Below are 20,422 nucleotides of genomic sequence, written 5' to 3' on the forward strand. Positions count from 1 at the left end.
CCATTTTCCAAACATATTTTTTCAAAAGAATATTCATATTCGCCGCCCCTATCACTTCTTATCATTTTGATCTTTTTGTTTAGTTGCGTTTCAACTTCATTTTGGTATTGCTTGAATGCATCAATTGCTTCATCTTTACTATTAAGTAAGTAAATATAGCAATATCTAGTACTGTCGTCAATGAAAGTTATGAAATATTTTTTTCCACCGCGAGATGGTATTGACTTCATGTCGTAAATATCTGTGTGAATTAAGTCTAAAGGATTTGAATTCCTTTCAACTGACTTATAAGGATGCTTAACATACTTTGATTCCACACATACTTGAGATTTCGAGTTATTGCATTCAAACTTAGGCAATACTTCCAAAGTAATCATTTTTCGCAAAGTTTTGAAGTTGACGTGGCCTAAACATTCATGCCATAATTATTTGACTCAAACAAGTAAGAAGAAGCTGAAATTTTGTTCATATCAATGGCAATTGCATTGAGTTTGAAAAGGCCCTCAGTAAGGTAACCTTTTCCTACATACATTTCATTCTTACTAACTACAACCTTGTTGGAACAAAAATACACTTAAAGCCATTCTTGACTAGAAGTGATGTCGAGACTAAATGCTTCCGCATTTCAGGAACATGAAGTACATCATTTAGACTCACAATCTTGCCAGAAGTCATCTTCAAAGCTATCTTGCCCGTTCATTCAATTTTTGCAGTAGCGGAAATTGCCATAAAAACTGTATCGTTGGGTTCAACGGGAGCATAAGAAGTAAACAACTCCTTGTTAGCACAAACATGATGAGTTTCCCCCGAATCAATCCACCATTCTCTAGGATTTCCGACTAGGTTGCACTCTGAAAACATGGCACATAAATTGTTTATTTCATCATTCTTCTCAATCATGTTTGCTTGACTTTTCTTCTTCTCCTTCTTCGGTGCACGACATTCAGCAACCTTGTGTCCAACCTTTCCACAGTTGTGGCAATTACCTTTGAACTTCTTTTTGCTTGGGTAATTCTTTGGTCCAGACGACTTCTTTCTCTTTTTGCTCGTTGAAGCTTCCTCAACAATATTTGCACCCATTATTGTTGAATTTCCACGAGACTTCTTCTTAGCAGCCTTGTTGTCCTCTTCAATCCGTAGACGAACAATAAGGTCTTCAAGCGTCATTTCCTTGCGCTTATGTTTCAAGTAATTCTTAAAGTCCTTCCATAGCGGAGGCAGCTTTTCAATAAAAATGCATCTTGAAACGCTTCATTTATGACCATACCTTCAATCATAAATTTATTATTAGTAAAATAATCAATATCTTGAATAAAAATATTTACTCGGTTTATACCTTCAGCAAGGAGGTCATGAACAATAACTTGCAATTCTTGGACTTGCGTTATGACAGATTTACCGTCAACCATTTTGAAATCCAGAAATTTGGCGGCCACAAACTTCTTTAGTCCAGCATCTTCAGTCTTGTACTTCTTTTCAAGAGCATTCCACAATTATCTTGATGTTTTCATGACGCTATAAACATTGTACAAGTCGTCTTCCAAGCAACTTAAATATAATTTTTGCATAAGAAGTCAGAATGCTTCCATGCCTCAGTGACCACAAATCGCTCATTTTCAGGAGTTTCTTCTCCAAGAACTGGAACGTCTTCGCTGATAAAATGCTGTAAACTGAGTGTGGTCAGGTAGAAGAACATTTTCTGTTGCCAACACTTAAAGTGCACACCGAAAAAATTTTCGGGTTTTTCTGCCTGTGCCATCGCCGGTGCAGGAGTTGTGCGACTTGAAGACGAAGTTGCCATTGCAACAGCAGTCCCAACAGAACCATTCCGTTGTTCCGCACTCGTTGTCATTTTTCTGTAAAAGAAATTGACAAACAGAATTAGTATCTTGGTGAAGTTTTTATATCTTCAAACCGAATACAAACAACCGAGTTTTTATATTTCGGATTGAGTATAAAGTCACAAAGATTTTAATCTCAAACTGGAGTAGAAAATCCGAAGATTTTAATCTCCAAAACGGGAGTAGAAAATCAATATGATTTTAGTCTCCCAAAGTAGAAAGTAAGATGAATACATAAATAAATAATAAATTCCTTAAGCTTGTTATCACTATTCAAAACCAGTAAATCAACAAACGCTAGTTTAAGAAAAACCAAAGCAGAAAAATTCCGAGCCCACAAGTTTCTTGTGTTTCCTTAAGGAATTTAATCCCCTCACAATGCCCAAGGTTGCGGATTAATTTCTCCCAGGATAGAACAGAATAACTATTCTGTGATAGCGGCATTTCAAATCACAGAATTTCGGCGAACTCAAATGGCGGAGCAAATCACTCAAAATGCTTACGTTTTATTTTTGAAAAACCAATGCAGAATGCAGAAGATTGAGGGGAGAGATTTCAGATTTTTCGGTGGAGGAAAATGAGGCTAAGCCTCTCTATTTATAGCCAACAAAGTTGAGTCCCAACAGGTGCAAAGGTGCCTGTTCGTTGATAAGGTGTCTATTCAGCTATTGAATGGAACGTTTTGGTGTCTATTCAGCTGTTGGTCGCGAAAATGATTCCGCGATCTTCCAACGCGCGAAAATGGTTCCGCGATCTTCCAACACGAAAATATTTAGAAAAGAAAATGTTAAATGATGGAAAAGGAAAATAAATTTGGTCCAAAAAATTATCAATCAATTGACCAAAGCCGAAGCCGTGCGAGCGACGACGACGGCGCAAGGCACCACTTCTTCTTAACTCTTTAAGAGCTAGAAGATGAGCTTCTCTATATATGCACAAAGTTTTTCTTTCCTTCTTCCAATGAGGGACAAAGTGCATTAGTAAAGTGAACTAATTCAAAACTATATTTTTCACCATTTTCCATTTACACCTCTTTTGTTATTAATAACAAAACCCAACAGAAACTCCGTCAGGAAGGAGGGTAAATCGGAATTGCCTTCACTTTAGGGGAAATTTAATTAAAATGAAGGCATGCCTGATTTTATTTGAAAAGAAGAAAAGAGGGAAAAAGGTGGCATCCTTCTATATTTCATAATTCCTTGATACCTTTCTTGCACTAGGATAATTGCGGCCCTTAACCAATGGAGTAAATACTTGTTAATAGTACATCATATATAGAGCGCCCAAGCGCTTTTTGGCCAGTTTAATTCTGTTATCCATCGGTTTAATACACTGTGCTCATTTTATAGAGGGAAAAACCAAAATATTGTCTTGTTCGTCGCCTCGATACATTTCCTTCTCTCTCCAGTACCGTCCCACACAAAAAGAAAAAGCACAGAGCCCCGGTCCGACCTGTAGATCCACTAACAAAACCGAGGATTTGAGCCTGAGCTGACGAACCGAAGTCACTTTCGGAACCATACTTCCTACAACTAACATGTGTCCAGTCCAGCAAGAACGCACAACACAAACGAACCTGAGCTGCTATTAAGTTAGTTGTTATCCACTATATTTCCTCCTATTTTCGTTTGTTAATGAATGAATCAAGGTTCAAGAAAATAAATAGGAATTGAATTAAATTTTGAAAGACAAGATATTTTCATTGGGAAATAACGGTAATAAATGAATAGGTCATGGGTTGGTCCGTGGTTGAAGGGAAAAGGATAACAGTAGATTTAGATCCAGATACATAATTTAATTTTTATTTTCAGCTCTACATCTTTTTTTCAGAGACAGCAGTCTGAAGCATAAGTTTATCTATATGAAATGATAATATTTTGCCTGTGTTTGGTTCATTTACTTTGCACCAAAATAGCCTCTATCATACATTTATTCCAATTCTCCCAAATTAACTTTTCCTTTCTACATAAATCCAACTACCTCTTATAGTCACATTTTAATAGCTCTGAATTTTTTTCTTCTCTTTTTATTTTTTTAAACTTTCACGATTTAAAAAGAAAGAGAGAGGGAAAAGAAAATAACCTTATCTCGAGTTCATTTCATTTGGGCGTTTGAAGGTTCATTGCATGAAATCTCTATTAAACTACTGTTTGAGCAACCTTCTAAAATCAGTTTATTTTGAAAACTATTTTTTTAGCCAATTAATTGGAAAATCACTTTTGAGCAACAATTAGTATTTAACCAAGCTTTTAAAACGTGCTTCTAAGTGTATTTTCTCAAAAGCATTTTTCAAAAAAAGAAGAAGGTATTTTGCGGATGAAACTACTTTTTCTGCTTCTCAGAAAACTGCTGCTTCTTCTTCTTCTTCTTCTTCTCAAAAGCATTTTTTTTTCCTTCTAAAAACTTGACCATATACCTTAAATTTGGAGGAAAAAAAACTTTTGAGGAAAAAAAAAAAACTTTTGACCAAAAAGAAGTTTGACCAAACATGCTAATAGTCTTCGTCCAAAGGGTTTTATGAATACCTATCTTTTATCTATTAGACAAGTTTTAGAGTGAGCGGACGAAGCTCTCAATTTAATAATTCGAACGATGAAATATACCAATCTTTATCTAATTAGAGTATAGTTGAAAGAATATTTTTAAAATTGATAATTCCCTTAAAAATCATATAACTCGATCCATCCTTTTACCGAATACTTCATATTTATCTTATATATCATGTTCGTATGGTGAATCGAACCAATATTCAAGAAATTGTTAGTTGTTCATATTCTTTTTGACTTGAACATATAGTGGATAAAAATGTCACAAGAAACTCGTACTTAAGTGCACGAAATATTACAATTGATTTCCCTTTTTTCCAGCCATATAAAATTAGTAAAAAGCTTAAACTTAATACTTTAAGGAATCGTCTACGTACCTCGTTTTATTCTTAAAATTCTTATAATAACGTGCAAAAGGCACTAACACTATAAGTTAATCTTTGACCTAATGGTCATAATGAAACCTTACCGACTCTTTCTTTCTTTTCGTTTTTTGCTTTCCTTTGGTTCTTTGAAAGGGAGATAATGATGTAAATATTTTGGTGAATTTTTTAATCTAAATATTGTACGCCACAAAATTGCAAATTGTGACAGTGCCAATTTATATAAAATTACCCCCATCAATTAAGGTCATTTTCTACTCCACCAATTGACAGTTGGTATTATTACAATTTTTGTCTTCTTATCCGTGTTGCTATTGTCTTGCCATCCCTTTCTCCCCTAAAACCTTCAAACTGAAAAAACTTATCCATTTTAAAATTTACATTAAATCAATAAAATATAATATTTATTTTTCATATACACCTTTTTTACTTAATTATAATATATATTTTATCACTTAATTATATTCCATTTGTCCCATTTTAACCGTAGCTCTAGCTCTTTTCAAGTCCATTTAGAAAAATATTTACTCCCTCCGGTCCAAAATAAGTAATTTTTTGGTCTTTTTCTTGTGGTCCAAAATAAGTGATTTTTTCAGATTTCAAGAATGAATTACATATTTTTTGCCTACATTGTCCTTGGAGTAAATAGTGTTGGAATATGTGTTAGGAGTGTTTATGTGAGATAGTAAAGGTTAATATGGTCAATTCCATTGCTAATTAATGCTAAAAGGTGGATTTCTTAATCTGTGTGAAAACATTCAAAAAATCACTTATTATGGACCGGAGGGAGTAATAAATAAAAGGTATAATTTGCTAAGTTACCCCTACTAAATGCTTTTTTAGAATTGAGTAGTATTAAAAGAACTAGTGCTCTCTCCGTCCAAATTTATTTGTCCATTATTGACTTGGCACTCCCTTAAAAAACAATAAATAAAATGACAATATATCAACCCTAATTATTATTACTGCAAAACTAATTTTGACTATTATAAATCCAAACTGTTAGGAAATCATAAGGGTAAAATAGGTTTTAAATTGGTAAACTAATCATTGGTTTTTCAAATTGGACAAGTAAAAAGTAGACATTTATTTTTAGTGTAGTGGATAAGTAAAGTTGGACAGAAGGAGTACTTCTTTAATATTAAGGGTATAGTTGAAAATAATTAACAAATTTAATCTTGAATTTCTAAAGTGATATTTTCTGAGCTGAAGCAACAGTTAAAATGGGACTAAGAAAATAATAAATTAGTATGATCTGATGCAAACAGTGGACGCTAATAAATTTTTTTTTCTGTTCCGAAAACAAACCTACCGTTCACTATAGGCTGTATCCCATCTGTCTTTGAAGGCTCCAATGTATGTATTCTATGCACCAATTACTATACAAACACAGCCTACCATAATACACATACTTGAGTGTAAAACAACACACAAAAACATGCTAATTATATACCCCCGCGTGCAAGCATGCACTCATATTTTATGTGTGTATATCCACACAAAAACTCTCCACTAAATACAGCAGTAATTATAATTTGGCAATCTCTATACTTTTGCAGTTTCAAAAGAGTGGGCTGTAAGTAATCAGACTGAGAATACAGAGATGAGAAAGAAAAACAAAACTACATAGGCCAACCTAGGGATTGAGGATGTTTTTTTCAACACTATCTTTGTTTAACAGGCATGGTTTAAGTTACTCTCTGTTCTTGCAATCCTGGCACCAACAGAATTAACTAAAATTTGTTTTTTTTCCCTTCTTCTTCTTCTTCCCATTAGTATGTTATATAGCCCATAACAACTTAAGAAATTATGTTAAACATGTTCACTAGGATTAAATAATTCAGCTATTGCAAATGCCAGTATTTTACCATGCACAAAAGTATTGGTTCATTCTTATCTCACATATGTAGCACGGTTTCTTTGGGGTCAACGGAGCTCATTTTTTTCCGCTCGAATAATGTATACATATATGGAAAAAAGCTTAACACGTATACAACAATAACCCTCATTCTGAACCAATAACTCTAGATTCTTGATTCCTCTATAGGAATGATCAACTGGACTCATTTCTTTTCCCTCGAACAATGTATACATACGCGAAAAAAGTTTAATATATACACTCATTCTGAACCAATAACTCTAGATTGTCATCAGTTGAACTCCTTTCTTTCGCTTGAATAATGTATACATGTGCAAAAAAAGTTTAATATATACAGTCATTCTGAACCAATAACTATAGATTCTCGATTCATCTATAGGGGTAATCAACTTAACTCCTTTCTTTCCCTCGAACAATACGAAAAAAGTTTACTATGTACACTCATTCTAAACCAATAACTCTAGATTCTCGATTCGTCTATAGGGGGAATCAGTTGAACTCCTTTCTCGAACAATGTATACATATGCAAAAAAAGTTTAATATGTACACTCAATCTGAACCAATAACTCTAGATTGGCGATTCGTCGAAGGCAATGAAGTAAGTTAGGGAATGGGTTGGGGACAAGATGGTAAGCCAAATGACATGGGAGAAGGGAATGGAGTTATGAAATAAGAATGAAATGTTTCCTATGAATAGAGCAATTGTGTCTGGTCAAAGTGGGTGAATTAGGGTACAAGCCTGATACACCCAATACCCACCTGTTTTTTTTTAATTCAATTATTTTAATTAATTTGCACAGTGCTCCATAAGTACTCCATCTGAACTTCTGAATTTATCCCATGTATTTGCCCATAAAATGTAGTGTTGTTAATAATTTATTTATTGTAGTTACTCGTAAATTGTAGTAAGCATGCTACTAGTTTATTACTATTGTTTAGTGGATAAAACAAAAAGAGAAAATATTTGTTTTGCAATGTCCATTTATAACCTTTTTGCAGTTGAAAAGGTAGTAATCTTTTCAAAGTTTGCAGGGAGAAAAGGCAAAGAAAACCAGATTAAGAAAAGTTTACATATAGTACTGTCTATACAGAAAGGTAGAATATTCTATCTGTATTGCTATAGCTTATGGGGTTCCTTTTGTTTATTTTCTAAATGATTTTTCGCTGAACTAAGGGTCTATCGGGAATAGTCTTTCTCCCTTCCTAGGGTAGGGTTAAGGTCTACGCATATACTATTCTCCTCGAACCCTACTTGTAGGATTTTATTGAATTTGTTATTGTTATTTTCTGTCGCAGAATCCTTCTTTATAATTAGATGACAAGTTCTTAAATTCGTTTTTTTTTTTGACATAGTGGGATACGTTAATTAATAACGTGTAATTAAGAGGAAGATAAAAGGGCTCTTGTAAAATTAAAAGGGGCATTTTATTGAATTTGTTATTGTTATTTTCTGTCGCAGAATCCTTCTTTATAATTAGATGACAAGTTCTTAAATTCGTTTTTTTTTTTGACATAGTGGGATACGTTAATTAATAACGTGTAATTAAGAGGAAGATAAAAGGGCTCTTGTAAAATTAAAAGGGGCAAGGTATTCCGTATTAACGTAAGGTCCGAGGAAGGGCTGTGACCAAAGAGGTATGATGTAGACAGCTTACCATATGGAAGCACTAATGGCTGCTTCCACGGGTCGAACTCAAGACCTATAGGTCACACAAAGACAACATTACCATTGTTCCAAGGCTAAACTATAATCCTTATAATTCCTTATGATGTGTTACTTGAGTATTTTCTAAGATATTATAGACAATGTTTGACTTCAAATGGAATATTCTTAGGGTCTTTTAACTCTTTTTGAAATGAAGTTGGAGACTGGAAATTAAAAAGAAATGAGGGAAATTGGGACCTTGGCATGATTATGTTACTAGATCTTTTTGACTTTCAATTTAGGTTCTTTTTGTTTCTATTTTTGAAGGGAGAATCTCCAAGAATATAGGAAAATGAGTGGAAAAAGAGAAATTAAATTAAGAAAAGGATATTGTCTCTAAGAGAAATCAAAAGACCACAATTTGAGCCTACAATGTCCCGAGTTCAAATCCTATTGTCAAATAATAATTGGAGTGAAATAACTATAGAAAAGTGGCAATAATATATGTAAAATCTAAAGACATATTCTCTATATTTGTTAAATTAGTGTAAACAGCGAGTGATTATATTTTTTCTATTCTCTCCCTCCCCAAATGTTTAGTAGAAAGCAAATCATCAGATTGTTGGAAAGAGTTATCCCATCGATTTTCTCTATTTTTCCTCTTTCTTCTTCTTTTTCTGCTTTTGCTAAGAAAATTACCCAAAACTTATGTCGTAAAAACATCCCCCGAATGTGTCATATAATAGTTCATAAAACTTTAAATAAGCACCTTCTAAAAACAATAACAACAACATATCTAGTGTATTCCCATAATGTGGGGTCTATGGAGGATAGTGCAGAGGCGGGCCTATGTATATATTAGAGGGGTCACCGGACTCCGTTAACCTCGACAAAAGATCCGAATATATATGTGTATATATGTTGAAAATAATTGTTATATATCTTGTTTGGAATCCTTATGATCAAAAGACCGACGGGGCACTGGTTGAGCAGTCCGCTCATGTGCCCCGCCACCTTCAAACTTATATCTGTCTTTGAGGTAGTGTGTACATAAATCGTACCTTTACCTTGTGAAGGTAGAAATGTTGTTTCCAGAAGACTCTCAGCTCATCCTTGAACGATGTACCAAAAAAAAAAAAAAAAGTTGATGTAGGTTGAACGTCATGGGTGAGGAAAGAAGGGTATGGACCCTTTGGCCCTAACTAAAAGGGAAGTAAGAAAACACCAAGTACCAAACAGTTGCTTTCTTACCAATAATTCTACAAATTACTACTACTACTTGGTATATTAGTTTCATTTCTTTTTCTATTGACTCTGCCTTGACATGTTAGGTTGTTTCATCTTGCTGTTCCTTTTTTGGTTCAAATTTAACTTTTTTTTTCATTTTTAAAATTGTTAAATAGAGTTACTTGCAAATGTTACCTTTTCTAGCTAGCTAATTGTGATTGTTTTTCTACTACAAAAAGTTTATACCCAAGGAAAACTTGACATTTCACTTATATACTCTAATAATAAAGGGCGGTTCGATGCACTGAACTCCTGTTGTTCACGAGTTCAAGAAAAAATTGGACTATATTGAATCTATGATATGCAGTTTTACCTTATAATTTTTTCTTAAAAATATTTTCACGATTTGAAACTGTTCACACGACAACAAGTCTTACCGTGGCGCGGAACACCCTTTGAAACTATAGTAATATTTATATCCATTCCTAGTTCGCTTACATTTGAATACAACAACATACTCATTGTATACTAACACGTGGGGTTTGTGGAAGTTAATATGTTCCCGGACCTTAGTCCTACTTTGTTGAGATAAAGAGGCTGTTTTTGATAGACCCTTGGCTCAATAAAAGCTTCGCTTACATTTGAATATTATTAGAAATTTAAGTTTAGCCATGATAGATATACCTAATAAAAAAAGGATGAAATAATGAAATATGTAAATGCTTAAATCATTGATGATAATATATAATTTAAAAATAGATTGATATACCTATCATAGTCGCAGTTTAGAAAAAAGTACCTTAATTTTCTAATTTTTGAAGAGCTTATTTTATAATTAGATGACCAATTAATTAATGAAAGAAAACTTTAAAAAAAATAAGGAGGTCCACACGTGCTAGAGAGCACCCCGATTAATATACCTTACCAGCAGCCTTCTCGGTCAGAGCTTATCGTACCAGCTTACCTAATACGATTTACATCTTGTGTATGTTTGCGAGCTATTGCACCGTGAGTAGGTTACTCAATGCGCACTGAAAGGATAACGACGGCAAGTTTTCGTAGGAATTTGCCAAAAAAATATACCTATTATAGTCCCATTTTCCATAAAATTTGGAGGAAGCTTGCCTTAACACATTTTTTTTCTTTCTGAAGAGCTTATTTTATAATTATATGACCAACTAATTAATGAAAAAACCAAAAAAAAAAAGTAATAGTAAGAAATAAGGTGGTCCACACGTGCTAGAGAGAGCACAAACAATAAGCGTGCTAAGTGATAGTCACGTGCCATAGCCCCATATGTTAATGGTAGTGAAGCAATTGGACACTATTGTAGTGGTCAAGCTAAAAGGGTCTATAGGTATTATTCTTTTTTGGCACACACGTATATGTGAAAAAGAAAAAAAAAATTGCCTATAGTCTGTGTTTTTCTGCCTCTATAAATATATATATTCAGAGTTCATTTGCAAAAGGGTGTAGTACTAATAACTTAGCTTAAAGTTGGTTTCTTTGAATTTTGCTAAGGCAAAAAACAAAAAGGGGGTCTTTTTGTAGGAAACAGAGTTAATAGAAAGGAGAAAACTTTAAAGAAATGGAGAGAGAGATGATCAGTGAGGTGATGGTAGTATCAAAATTCAAGAGGATTTGTGTGTTTTGTGGGAGTAGTCAAGGGAAAAAAAGTAGTTATCAAGATGCTGCTATTGAGCTTGGCAATGAATTGGTACAGTCAATAATGGCACTCACTCTCCCTTTTGTTTTCTTCATCTTTTTTTTTTTTGTATTTTTTTATTATCCCTTTTGGTGTTTTGTCTTCTTGGACTAGGAATGTGTTGTTTTCTGACCTTTTCCTCATTTGGGTGTTTTTGCAAAAATGGGGTTTTTTTTTTTTTTTTTTGGGGGGTGGGGGGAGGTTGGAGGTGTGGTTCCCTGTATCTACATTCTTGATAGGCAAAATGGTGTCTTTTTTAAAGTTAATGCAAGTTTTATTGAATGTATACATGTTGATTGGAATTTTAGGTTGATTCTCTCTTTTTTGGTTAAATTTTTTTCATGCAAATGTGATGTTTCTTTGAATGTGAAAGCTTGCATGCAATGTTTCTATCTCCTTGTCAAACAACAACCCTCTATTCTATGTGTGACTCTGTGTGTGTGTGTGTTTCTGGTCATTTAGGTGTGTTACCCATACTGTCCATGTCTAGGTTCTCTTTTCTTGAAGTTACTTTCCTTTTTGAAATAAACAATGTTCTCTGCTTACTTTCCTTTCTATTCTCTCATTTTGGAATATCTTCAATTTATGCCTCATCATCTTCTTCGTATATGCAAACCAGATTTGGTTTTTGGGTATGGTGTTATCCATTTTCATCTTTACAAAATGTGAATGTGCTTAAAGTTTTTAAGACTGGTTAGATGTTGTAAACCGAAAATCCACCTTTTTTTCTTTTATGTTGTTTTGGTTAATAGCCATGTGACCAAGAGTTCACGGGTTTGAGCTGTGAGAATAGCTCTTCCAGAATTGCAGGGTAAGGCTGCGTGCTATAGACCCTTGTGGTCCGGTTCTTTCTCGAACCCCACACATAACGGAAGCTTAGTGCACCGGGCTGCCCTTTTGGTGTTTTGTTTAATAAGTACTTGGACTGATCTGAGTTTGCTTCTTATTGAAGGTCTCAAGAAACATTGATTTGGTCTATGGTGGAGGCAGCATAGGCCTAATGGGTTTGGTTTCACAAGCAGTTCATGATGGTGGTAGGCATGTTATTGGGTGAGAATGAGATAAAGTATTTATTTAACTAATTAGTAGTAGTATTTTTTTAACATGAGCAATTGAGTAAAACTTCTTAATTATTACTATTATGTTTAGTGTTCTTTATTTCTTCTCCAATTAAACTACTAATTTTTTGTCATGTTATTGTCTGCCTGCAGAGTTATTCCCAAGACACTCATGCCTAGAGAGGTATGTCTGCTGTAATCTTGAAGAAAAGTCTTAGGCCTTTCTTGATTATTATATTATTAAAAAAATAAAGAAAAACTCAATAGTATATTCCATGGTTTATGAGTTGAGACTTTGAGTTATTTAGGAGTTAGGAGTACTTTACTCTTTAAAATATTAGCAATGGTTTCTGTCAGTTTTGATGTACAAAAGAAATAATAGTCATAAATATTTCATTGTCTGTGCTTTCCTTTTCCTTGTAATTTTGAAGAATGCTGCTTCTTTCTTGGTCCTTATTAGCCTTATCCATATCCCATAGTACTTTGGCAGCCTGCTTTTCACTAGTTTTATGCATTCTTAGGTTGCTAATGTTTTCTCTGATTTTTCCTTTTTCTGAGTAGTATGCTTTATTCACTCTCTTGCCTGCTGTAAGAGCTCTTGTAGTTTTCCTTCTTGGCTGTTTGTGGCATTGGAAGAGGAGTCTTGGCGTAACTGGTTAAGTTGCTACCATGTGACCAGGAGGTCACAGGTTCGAGCTGTGGAAACAGCCACTTGCATAAATGCAGGGTAAGGCTGCGTACAATAGACCCTTGTGGTCCGGATCTTCCCGTACCCCGTGCATAGCGGGAGCTGTCTGTGGTACTGGTACATGTACATGTATATATGTTTATTTAGTGGTGTATATGTTGGTGGTAACTTTCATCTTCAAAATCAAGATTTTTGGGATTTAACTTCACCATTTTCTGAAATACTCATCATTGCTTTCACTGCATTAATGCACTACACTACAACCAGAAACTTGTTTTTTCTCTGACCCTTTAACCCCCACCACACAACACACCCTTTTTTCTTCATTTCTCCCAAGAAGCACATATTTCAAAAAAAATTAATATTTTTTTTTCCTTTCAACAGTTAACTGGTGAAACAGTAGGAGAAGTGAAGGCTGTTGCAGGTATGCATCAAAGGAAAGCAGAAATGGCTAGGCATTCTGATGCTTTTATTGCCTTACCAGGTTGGTATAAGCACTGCAACTCCAATTTTCATTCTTGCCAATTAAAAAAAAGGATACCAGGTGCTTTTAGTTTGCTAATTTGGGCATAGATTCAACATCTCTCTTCTCTGTTTTATTCTTTTCAGACTTCAGATTGTCATATTCTAAGCTTAGTGTTCCTTTACATTTCCTCAATAACTTTAAAGAGAAGTAACATCTACTATGTGCATCAATGATACTCTCTTTGTTGCTGTTTATATGAACCTTTTCGCTTTTCGAGAGTCAATTTGATTAATCTTTGAGGCTAAATTAGATTTTGATTAACTCAACATTTTAAAGTTAAAATTTAAAGTTTGGATCTCGAAAAGCGAAAAGTTTCACGTACACTAGACTGATTTTTTCAAGATTTCATATGGACTTGATATACTTTCCTCTTGTATAAAAGTACCAAAACAAGTTACTTGCTCTTGGTTTGTTCTATTGTATAAACCTGTTCATATGTGTTTATAAACGCTTGTGGTATGACCCTTTCCCGGACCCCGCACATATCGTGAGTTTAGAGCACTAGGCTGCCCTTTATATGTGTGGGGAATTGTCTCTTCTATCCAAAAAGGCAGAGGACAAGCTGAATAAAGATAGTGCTAGTTAAGTAGTAGACCTAGTTGACACCTATTACAGAAAAATGTGAAATCTTGAAAATAATCAGTTTGGTTCTTTGAAGTCTCACAAGCCCCAAGACTCATGATTAGAAACCTACAGTTCAAACCCTAGTGTGTTGACCTATCAACATCTTGCACTGAAAATTAAGAGCTGTTTTACTGTGATTTATTCTTTTCCTTAAATGTGCATATAGCCTCTGAGTTTTCCTCCTGCAAAAATCTTCCCTTATCTTACTGAGGGAAAATAAAAAAGAGAAAACTGTCACACTTTCACAAAATTGTAAATGACAACTAGCTGCTGTACCTAACAAGGCATCATGCTCACTCTATTCAAGGAATTCTACTTCTCCAAAATATTCAACTAGTCATACACTTATTGTGGCTGCAGCCTGCATTTCACAAAGCTTCAAAACCAAATAAAAAATATTTCTTCAGAGATATTATAGCCTAAGATCTTAGCCAGAGGAGCATGCATCCTATTTGCTGAAGGATGAGGTCAATAAATGCCAAAATTCAGACAACAAAGTCAGTTTGAGAAAGTTGTAGGAAGTCATTATTTACTGCAGTATGAGACATAAAAGAGCATTGTTGTATACAAAGCACAATAAGTCAATTCTTTTGCCATGGAGTAATAAATGAACATGTGAGCTAAAATTATAGCTCTAACCCTTTTATCTATAACCTTTATTCATCCCTTGTATCATTCTTCTGCAGTTTTTCCAAAAGGCTTCTTACTTAATATTTCACAATCTAAAGCACAGTTAGTTTGACTAATGAATAAAACTGGGGGCGAAGCTATGTATAGGGTAAAATATTACTTGATATTGATTAAAAATAAACTTTGAACACCCTTGCATAGCTCATTGGCAAAAGGTGTAAAATTTTGAACACCCTTATTAAATTTTCTGGCTTTGCCAGCGAAAAAACGATAATGAAATACTCCATTGCATCCAGGTGGTTATGGCACACTTGAGGAGCTACTTGAAGTGATTACATGGGCACAACTTGGCATCCACGATAAGCCGGTATATATTGATGCATGCAATTTCTTTTATCATTTCTGTTATTTTGTACCTATGCAATGTAGCTCGACAAATTCAGAATTAAAAGCCATATGCAATGTAAATTTTGCAGGTAGGATTGCTGAATGTGGATGGATATTACAATTCATTATTGTCATTTATTGACAAAGCTGTGGAGGAAGGGTTCATTAGTCCCAATGCTCGCGAGATCATTGTATCTGCACCAACAGCAAAGGAGCTGGTCAAGAAACTGGAGGTAATATCTTATACATGCCGTTACACGAATTACCTTAAAAAATGACTTGTTATGTTTCTCTAAGCTTCATTAACAACCAAGAAACATTGATCTCTTCTGTTTAAAAAGGAGAAATATATTTGATATATGATGTCATTCTTATTCCATACTAGCATTGATCGATTAGACAATCCGTACTTAAAAAGTTGCATATTTCTTGCAATTGCAGGAATATGTTCCTTGCCACGAACGAGTTGCTTCCAAGTTGAGCTGGGAGATGGAGCAGCTTGGCTATCCGCAAGCACAAGAAATGGCGCGGTGAAAAAAGAATGGAATTGCAGCATAGAAGTGTGCATTAGGAATTGAAAATATCAAACTGGAAGAAGCTAACTTGAATGAAATTCTTAATTTTTGTTATGTGGGGGGGGATACTCTTTTTTTGTAAATCAATCTAGAAATGACAGACAGCAGCATATGTCCTATTCTCCCTTCACGTGGAAATGTCCTTTATTTACTATAAGCTGTAACTACTAAGATGCATCTGGACTTCCCTTTTAATGTAAACTTACCAAGCTTTTCTCTTTGCTCCTCTGTTTCTTGTTCTTTATGTAAATTATCCTCAGTTTTTCATTTGGATTGTCTTCCAACCTGGTTTTAAAGAACACAACAACCTGAAAATTGATCATCCAATTGTTGAAAAAGGGTCCATTATTAACCCTAATTGAATCTTGGAAAATTACTTGAGGGCAGCTTAGTGCACAAAGTATCCCGTGTTTACGCAGGGTCCGGGGAAGTGCCACACCCCAAAAGGTGTGTGATGTAGGCAGCCTAACCCTAATGCAAGCATCAGTGGCTGATTCCACCACGGCTCGAATCTGATTCAACCACGGCTCGAATCAGATTCCAACGTGGCTCGAATCTGATTCCATCACGGTTCGAATCCGTGACCTGTAGTTCACACGGAGACAACTTTACCGTTGCTCCAAGACTATCGTCAAGTACTTGAGGCAAACATAAAAAATTGTAAACAACTTTGTCCTTGCATTCTTGGTGGCATAACATCATGTTGATCAATTGGTAAAATGTCATCTCTATACTTTCTTCTCTGACTATGTGAATTCACTTATTCCTTTCACCACATTCATATTCAAAGTCAACAATAGAAATACCAACTTGTTAATAATAACAAGGTTGTTACGATCAAATCAAGGCATTTTAATGTCCTTTTCTCTTTTCTTCATCTAGTATCTATACTGCATTGACAATGAGACACATTTGCCAATGATGCTCCTCTAGCTGAGGACCAACTAATAGTACTAATACAAGATAATCAAACTGTATAAAAAAGAAAGTAATAAAACATTGATGAAGTATAAGTGGAGAAGAGGGACCATGTCCTCTAACAGAAGCACATGTTTCAACTGATATCCTATTGATGTTTGCTGTTAAGGTTTCAACTATGGGACAACCATAACAAAACTATGATCCACCACCAATGACAGGTAACAGAAAGGAGGCCGGCCGGAGCTGATAAGAGGGAGAAGGAAGGGCCCTCTGCTTCTTATTCCGGGTACAATAAGTTGTGGTCGGTCCCCTCGCCAACGAATGAGAGATTGACATGTGTCACATAGAAGCAAATCTAGAATTTAAAGTACGCAGGTTAAGAATATACAATTTTCATTTTTTTTTTGGTTATGTATAATCACTTAGTGTCAGTCTTGTATTTCCATATTATTAGATTTCTGTTATTACTTGTTGCTTTCGCTTCGATTTACTGATTGCACTTACTTAGTGTTAGTCTTGTAAATTTGCTTCGTTTTTCGATTGGTTTGCTTGTTGTTGCTCATTCTTTTTATCTTTCCTAAGCCAAGGGTCTATCGGAAATAGTCTCTACGCAGTATCCTTCCCAGACCCCACTGTGGTTATACTGTTTTTTTTTTCTTTTTTCTCTTTGTTGTTGTTGTTGTTATGTATAATCAGAGACAGACCCATGATTTGAAGGTGACGAGGGCACATGAGTGGACTGCTCAACCAGTAGCTCATCGGATTTTTGATCTTAAAGTTTCAAATAAAATATATGACTGTTCTCAATATTTACGCACATATATATCTAGAATTTTGCGTAAGTTACAGGGTTTGATGACCCCTCTTCTCCGAACATAGGTTCGCATCTGTGTATTAATCAAGTTTCAAAAGTGGATTCAGACCCACAGAACCCGCTCTAGATCCGCCTTTAGTGTCCCAATGAGTGAAAGCTATGGCTAACTAGTTGCAAAGAAAGGAGAGGGGCATGTGGGCTATTTGATTATTCTAGACAAAATGATAGTCTAATGTTGGTCCCTGGTTTCACTTGATCATGTACTAGTGAACCACAACTAGGGAATGCTTAACTGGCTTTAGTTGGAGAATATGTAGAAGGTGCCAAAAGGCAGTTGAAGAGTCAATTTCTATGGGTTTCTTGCTTGGGCTTTAATTATGAAAATCCCTAAAGAATGTAATCTAAAGGGAGCCTTGGCGTAGCGGGTAAAGTCGCCGCCAAGTGACCAGCGTGTCACGGGTTCGAGTCATGAAAATAGTCTCTTACAGAAATACAGAGTATGGCTGCGTCCAATAAACCTATGTGGTCCGACTCTTCCCCTGACCCCGTGCATAACGGTGCACCGGGGTGCCCACAAGAAAAGTACTCTGAAATGATGTTGAAACATAGGAAACGTTGAAAAATAAAAAAGGTACCCACTTGACCAAACTTTCCAATATTAATGGAAAGTGTTATTTCTTGGCCTTTTTGGTGCCATAAATTTTCATGAAAAAAAATGTAAAGTTACATGAACATCGATTTAGTTACATGCAATCACTCCACAAAATATAAAGTAATGAAATTTCACAACCTCAAATATAAATTCATATAAGTTGAATTGTGATAATAGACTGATATCGCTTACGCAAATCTTGTGTAAACTATTGGGAAATGGGAGTTTTTTTTTTTCCTTTATTTGAGTGAGAATGTGACACGTGTCCCTATTAATTTGAACCATTGAATTTGTCTCAAAAACTTCAACATCATTAAGCATAACCCTGCATTATATGGTACTCAACAGTTGACAAACATGCCCTCCAACCACAAGTGGATCTTACTTTCATTTATAAGGCTAATAGCCTGTTTGGCCAAGCTTCTTTTTGGCCAAAAGTATTTTTTTTTTTTTTTTGCCAAAAGCACTTTTGGCCAAAAATTGAGGTGTTTGGCCAAACTTTTGGAAGGAAAAAAAGTGCTTTTGAGGAGAAGCAGAAGCAGTTTTGGAGAAGCAGAAAAAAGTAGTTTATCTCCAAAAGCACTTTTCTGAGAAGCACTTTTGAGAAAAATACACTTAGAAGCAATTTTTTTAAAGCTTGGCCAAACACTAATTGCTGCTCAGAAGTGCTTTTCAAACTAATTAGCCAAACACAAACTGCTTCTCACCAAAAGTACTTTTGAAAAAAGCACTTTTGAAAAAAAACACTTCTCAAAATAAGCTGATTTTTGCAGCTTGGTCAAACGGGCTATAAGTATACAAATTTGCCAACTTGTTAAAATAGGACAAGACATTATATATACATTAACAACTGAAATAGACAGCCTATTTGGTGCTAAGCACATTATTAATGTAAACAGCAGAAAAAATTGGTACTTTCATCTTTTTGTAGGCAAACATAAAATTATTCAGAGCAACACAATCATTTGTAATTATACTTTGGATAAGTTGGTGAGTTTGAACAGCTATTTTTGGTGCAGCACAACTTTATTCAAAGGCAGATGGAGCCTATTTGCAATGAATTCCAGGACAATCCGGTGCACAAAATATCCCGCAATTACACAGGGTCCGGGAAAGGGACGCACCCTAAAGGGTGTGATGTAGACAGCTTATCCTGATGCAAACATTAGAGGCTGATTCCACGGCTCGAACTCGTGACCTATATTATTAATTTTGGCACAAAATATACAGATACTTACGTAAAAAAATAATTATTAAAATTTCAACAAATAATTACAACAACAACTAACTCAGTCCAACAAGTAGGGTCTGGGGAGAGTAGTGTGTACGCATACCTTACCCCTACCTTTAAAAGGTAGAGAGGTTGTTTCCGGTAAACCTTCGACTAATTTCAACAAATAATTAAATTTTAAAATTGTTATTCCAAAAATATAATGAATTTAGCGCTTAAAACCTTAATTGTTGAGCGCATCAGGATTATATCTTGAATTTATTTTTGCAAAGTGATTGTAGAAAGCTAAAGATGAGATGTTTGAGTAGGTGATTGTTTTGTTGGTGGGAAGAAAAATGTCAGCTCATAGATAATTTAAAAAGAAAGAAAGTATTAAAAGGATAATTTTTGCCTGCCATAGTAATGATAATAATTCCTCAAGGGAGAACAGTTTTATAGCTGGCATATTACTTCTGTTCCCCATTTAGCTTTGTACAACTTTTTATTTTTTATTTTTTATTTTGAAATAATCAAAATGCCTATAATGTTTTGTTGAAATCATTTGGGATTCATCTATACTATATTAAAAGCACGAAGCCTCTTAGCGAAATGTCGTTCGCCTTTTTTACCCTTTAAAAATAAAGTTTACATTGAATAAAATTGTAAAATCAAAAAACTTACCTTATATTTAGGAGTTCTAAATAAATAAATAAATCTAATATAATTTAGTGTTTGATATCTTCTCCTAATAAGAATACAATATATTAAGACATAAAAGAATACAAAAAGGTAGGAGGAAAGATTTTTGTTGATTTCCAACAAGGAAACTTGACGTTTTATGTGGTATTTTTTTTCTTTGTCCTTGTTTAATCAAAAAGACCAATTTTTCTTTTCATATGATTTATTTGTTGTTTTTAAAATTTAAATCATAAGTATTTTATTAGAAGCTTGGTTGTTAAATTCGTTAAAATTTACTATGGCATTAAGTTTTGAAATAGTAATTATTGTTGAAAAAAATAGTAATCATTAATTTGTGATAAGAAACTATTTATCATAATTTAATTTACAAAAGTACCTAAATTACCTCAATGCATATGTTAAAATAAAATAA

At 34.4% G+C, this 20,422-nt stretch overlaps 2 protein-coding genes across 5 annotated transcripts; one reads left to right on the forward strand and one right to left on the reverse strand.

The window, feature by feature from the left end:
* LOC109236027 lies at positions 697–1,852 on the reverse strand. Its single transcript, XM_019402260.1, has 4 exons — positions 1,592–1,852; positions 1,365–1,472; positions 1,066–1,221; positions 697–963 (listed from the first exon to the last, which is right to left on the reverse strand). Exons 1-4 carry the CDS (start codon positions 1,850–1,852, stop codon positions 697–699), a joined length of 792 nt encoding a protein of 263 aa, XP_019257805.1.
* LOC109235547 (cytokinin riboside 5'-monophosphate phosphoribohydrolase LOG3) lies at positions 10,880–15,938 on the forward strand. 4 transcript variants are annotated; one of them, XM_019401705.1, is made up of 7 exons: positions 10,880–11,238; positions 12,179–12,276; positions 12,438–12,468; positions 13,357–13,456; positions 15,049–15,119; positions 15,229–15,372; positions 15,581–15,889. In XM_019401705.1, exons 1-7 carry the CDS (start codon positions 11,110–11,112, stop codon positions 15,671–15,673), a joined length of 666 nt encoding a protein of 221 aa, XP_019257250.1. In that variant the 5' UTR covers positions 10,880–11,109; the 3' UTR covers positions 15,674–15,889. The 4 variants fall into 4 exon arrangements, with proteins under 4 accessions (XP_019257250.1, XP_019257249.1, XP_019257252.1 ...); XM_019401704.1 differs by lacking the exon at positions 10,880–11,238 and adding an exon at positions 11,718–11,858 and having other exon boundaries at positions 15,581–15,938; XM_019401707.1 differs by lacking the exon at positions 10,880–11,238 and adding an exon at positions 11,873–11,919.

The sequence above is a fragment of the Nicotiana attenuata genome, chromosome 12 (assembly GCF_001879085.1).
Source record: "Nicotiana attenuata strain UT chromosome 12, NIATTr2, whole genome shotgun sequence".
Lineage (NCBI taxonomy): Eukaryota > Viridiplantae > Streptophyta > Magnoliopsida > Solanales > Solanaceae > Nicotiana > Nicotiana attenuata.

What these genes read in the sequence shown, in the direction of transcription:
- LOC109235547 (XM_019401705.1), top strand. Translation starts at nt 11,110, where the DNA reads ATGGAGAGAGAGATGATCAGTGAGGTGATGGTAGTATCAAAATTCAAG. An exon ending in TGCTTTTATTGCCTTACCAG is followed by an intron (nt 13,457 to 15,048) that starts GTTGGTATAAGC and finishes CATTGCATCCAG; the next exon opens with GTGGTTATGGCACACTTGAG. An exon ending in AGCTGGTCAAGAAACTGGAG is followed by an intron (nt 15,373 to 15,580) that starts GTAATATCTTAT and finishes TTGCAATTGCAG; the next exon opens with GAATATGTTCCTTGCCACGA.
- LOC109236027 (XM_019402260.1), bottom strand. Translation starts at nt 1,852, where the DNA reads ATGACAACGAGTGCGGAACAACGGAATGGTTCTGTTGGGACTGCTGTT. An exon ending in CGCAAGTCCAAGAATTGCAA is followed by an intron (nt 1,222 to 1,364) that starts GTTATTGTTCAT and finishes TTTATTGAAAAG; the next exon opens with CTGCCTCCGCTATGGAAGGA. An exon ending in CAATAATGGGTGCAAATATT is followed by an intron (nt 964 to 1,065) that starts GTTGAGGAAGCT and finishes AACTGTGGAAAG; the next exon opens with GTTGGACACAAGGTTGCTGA.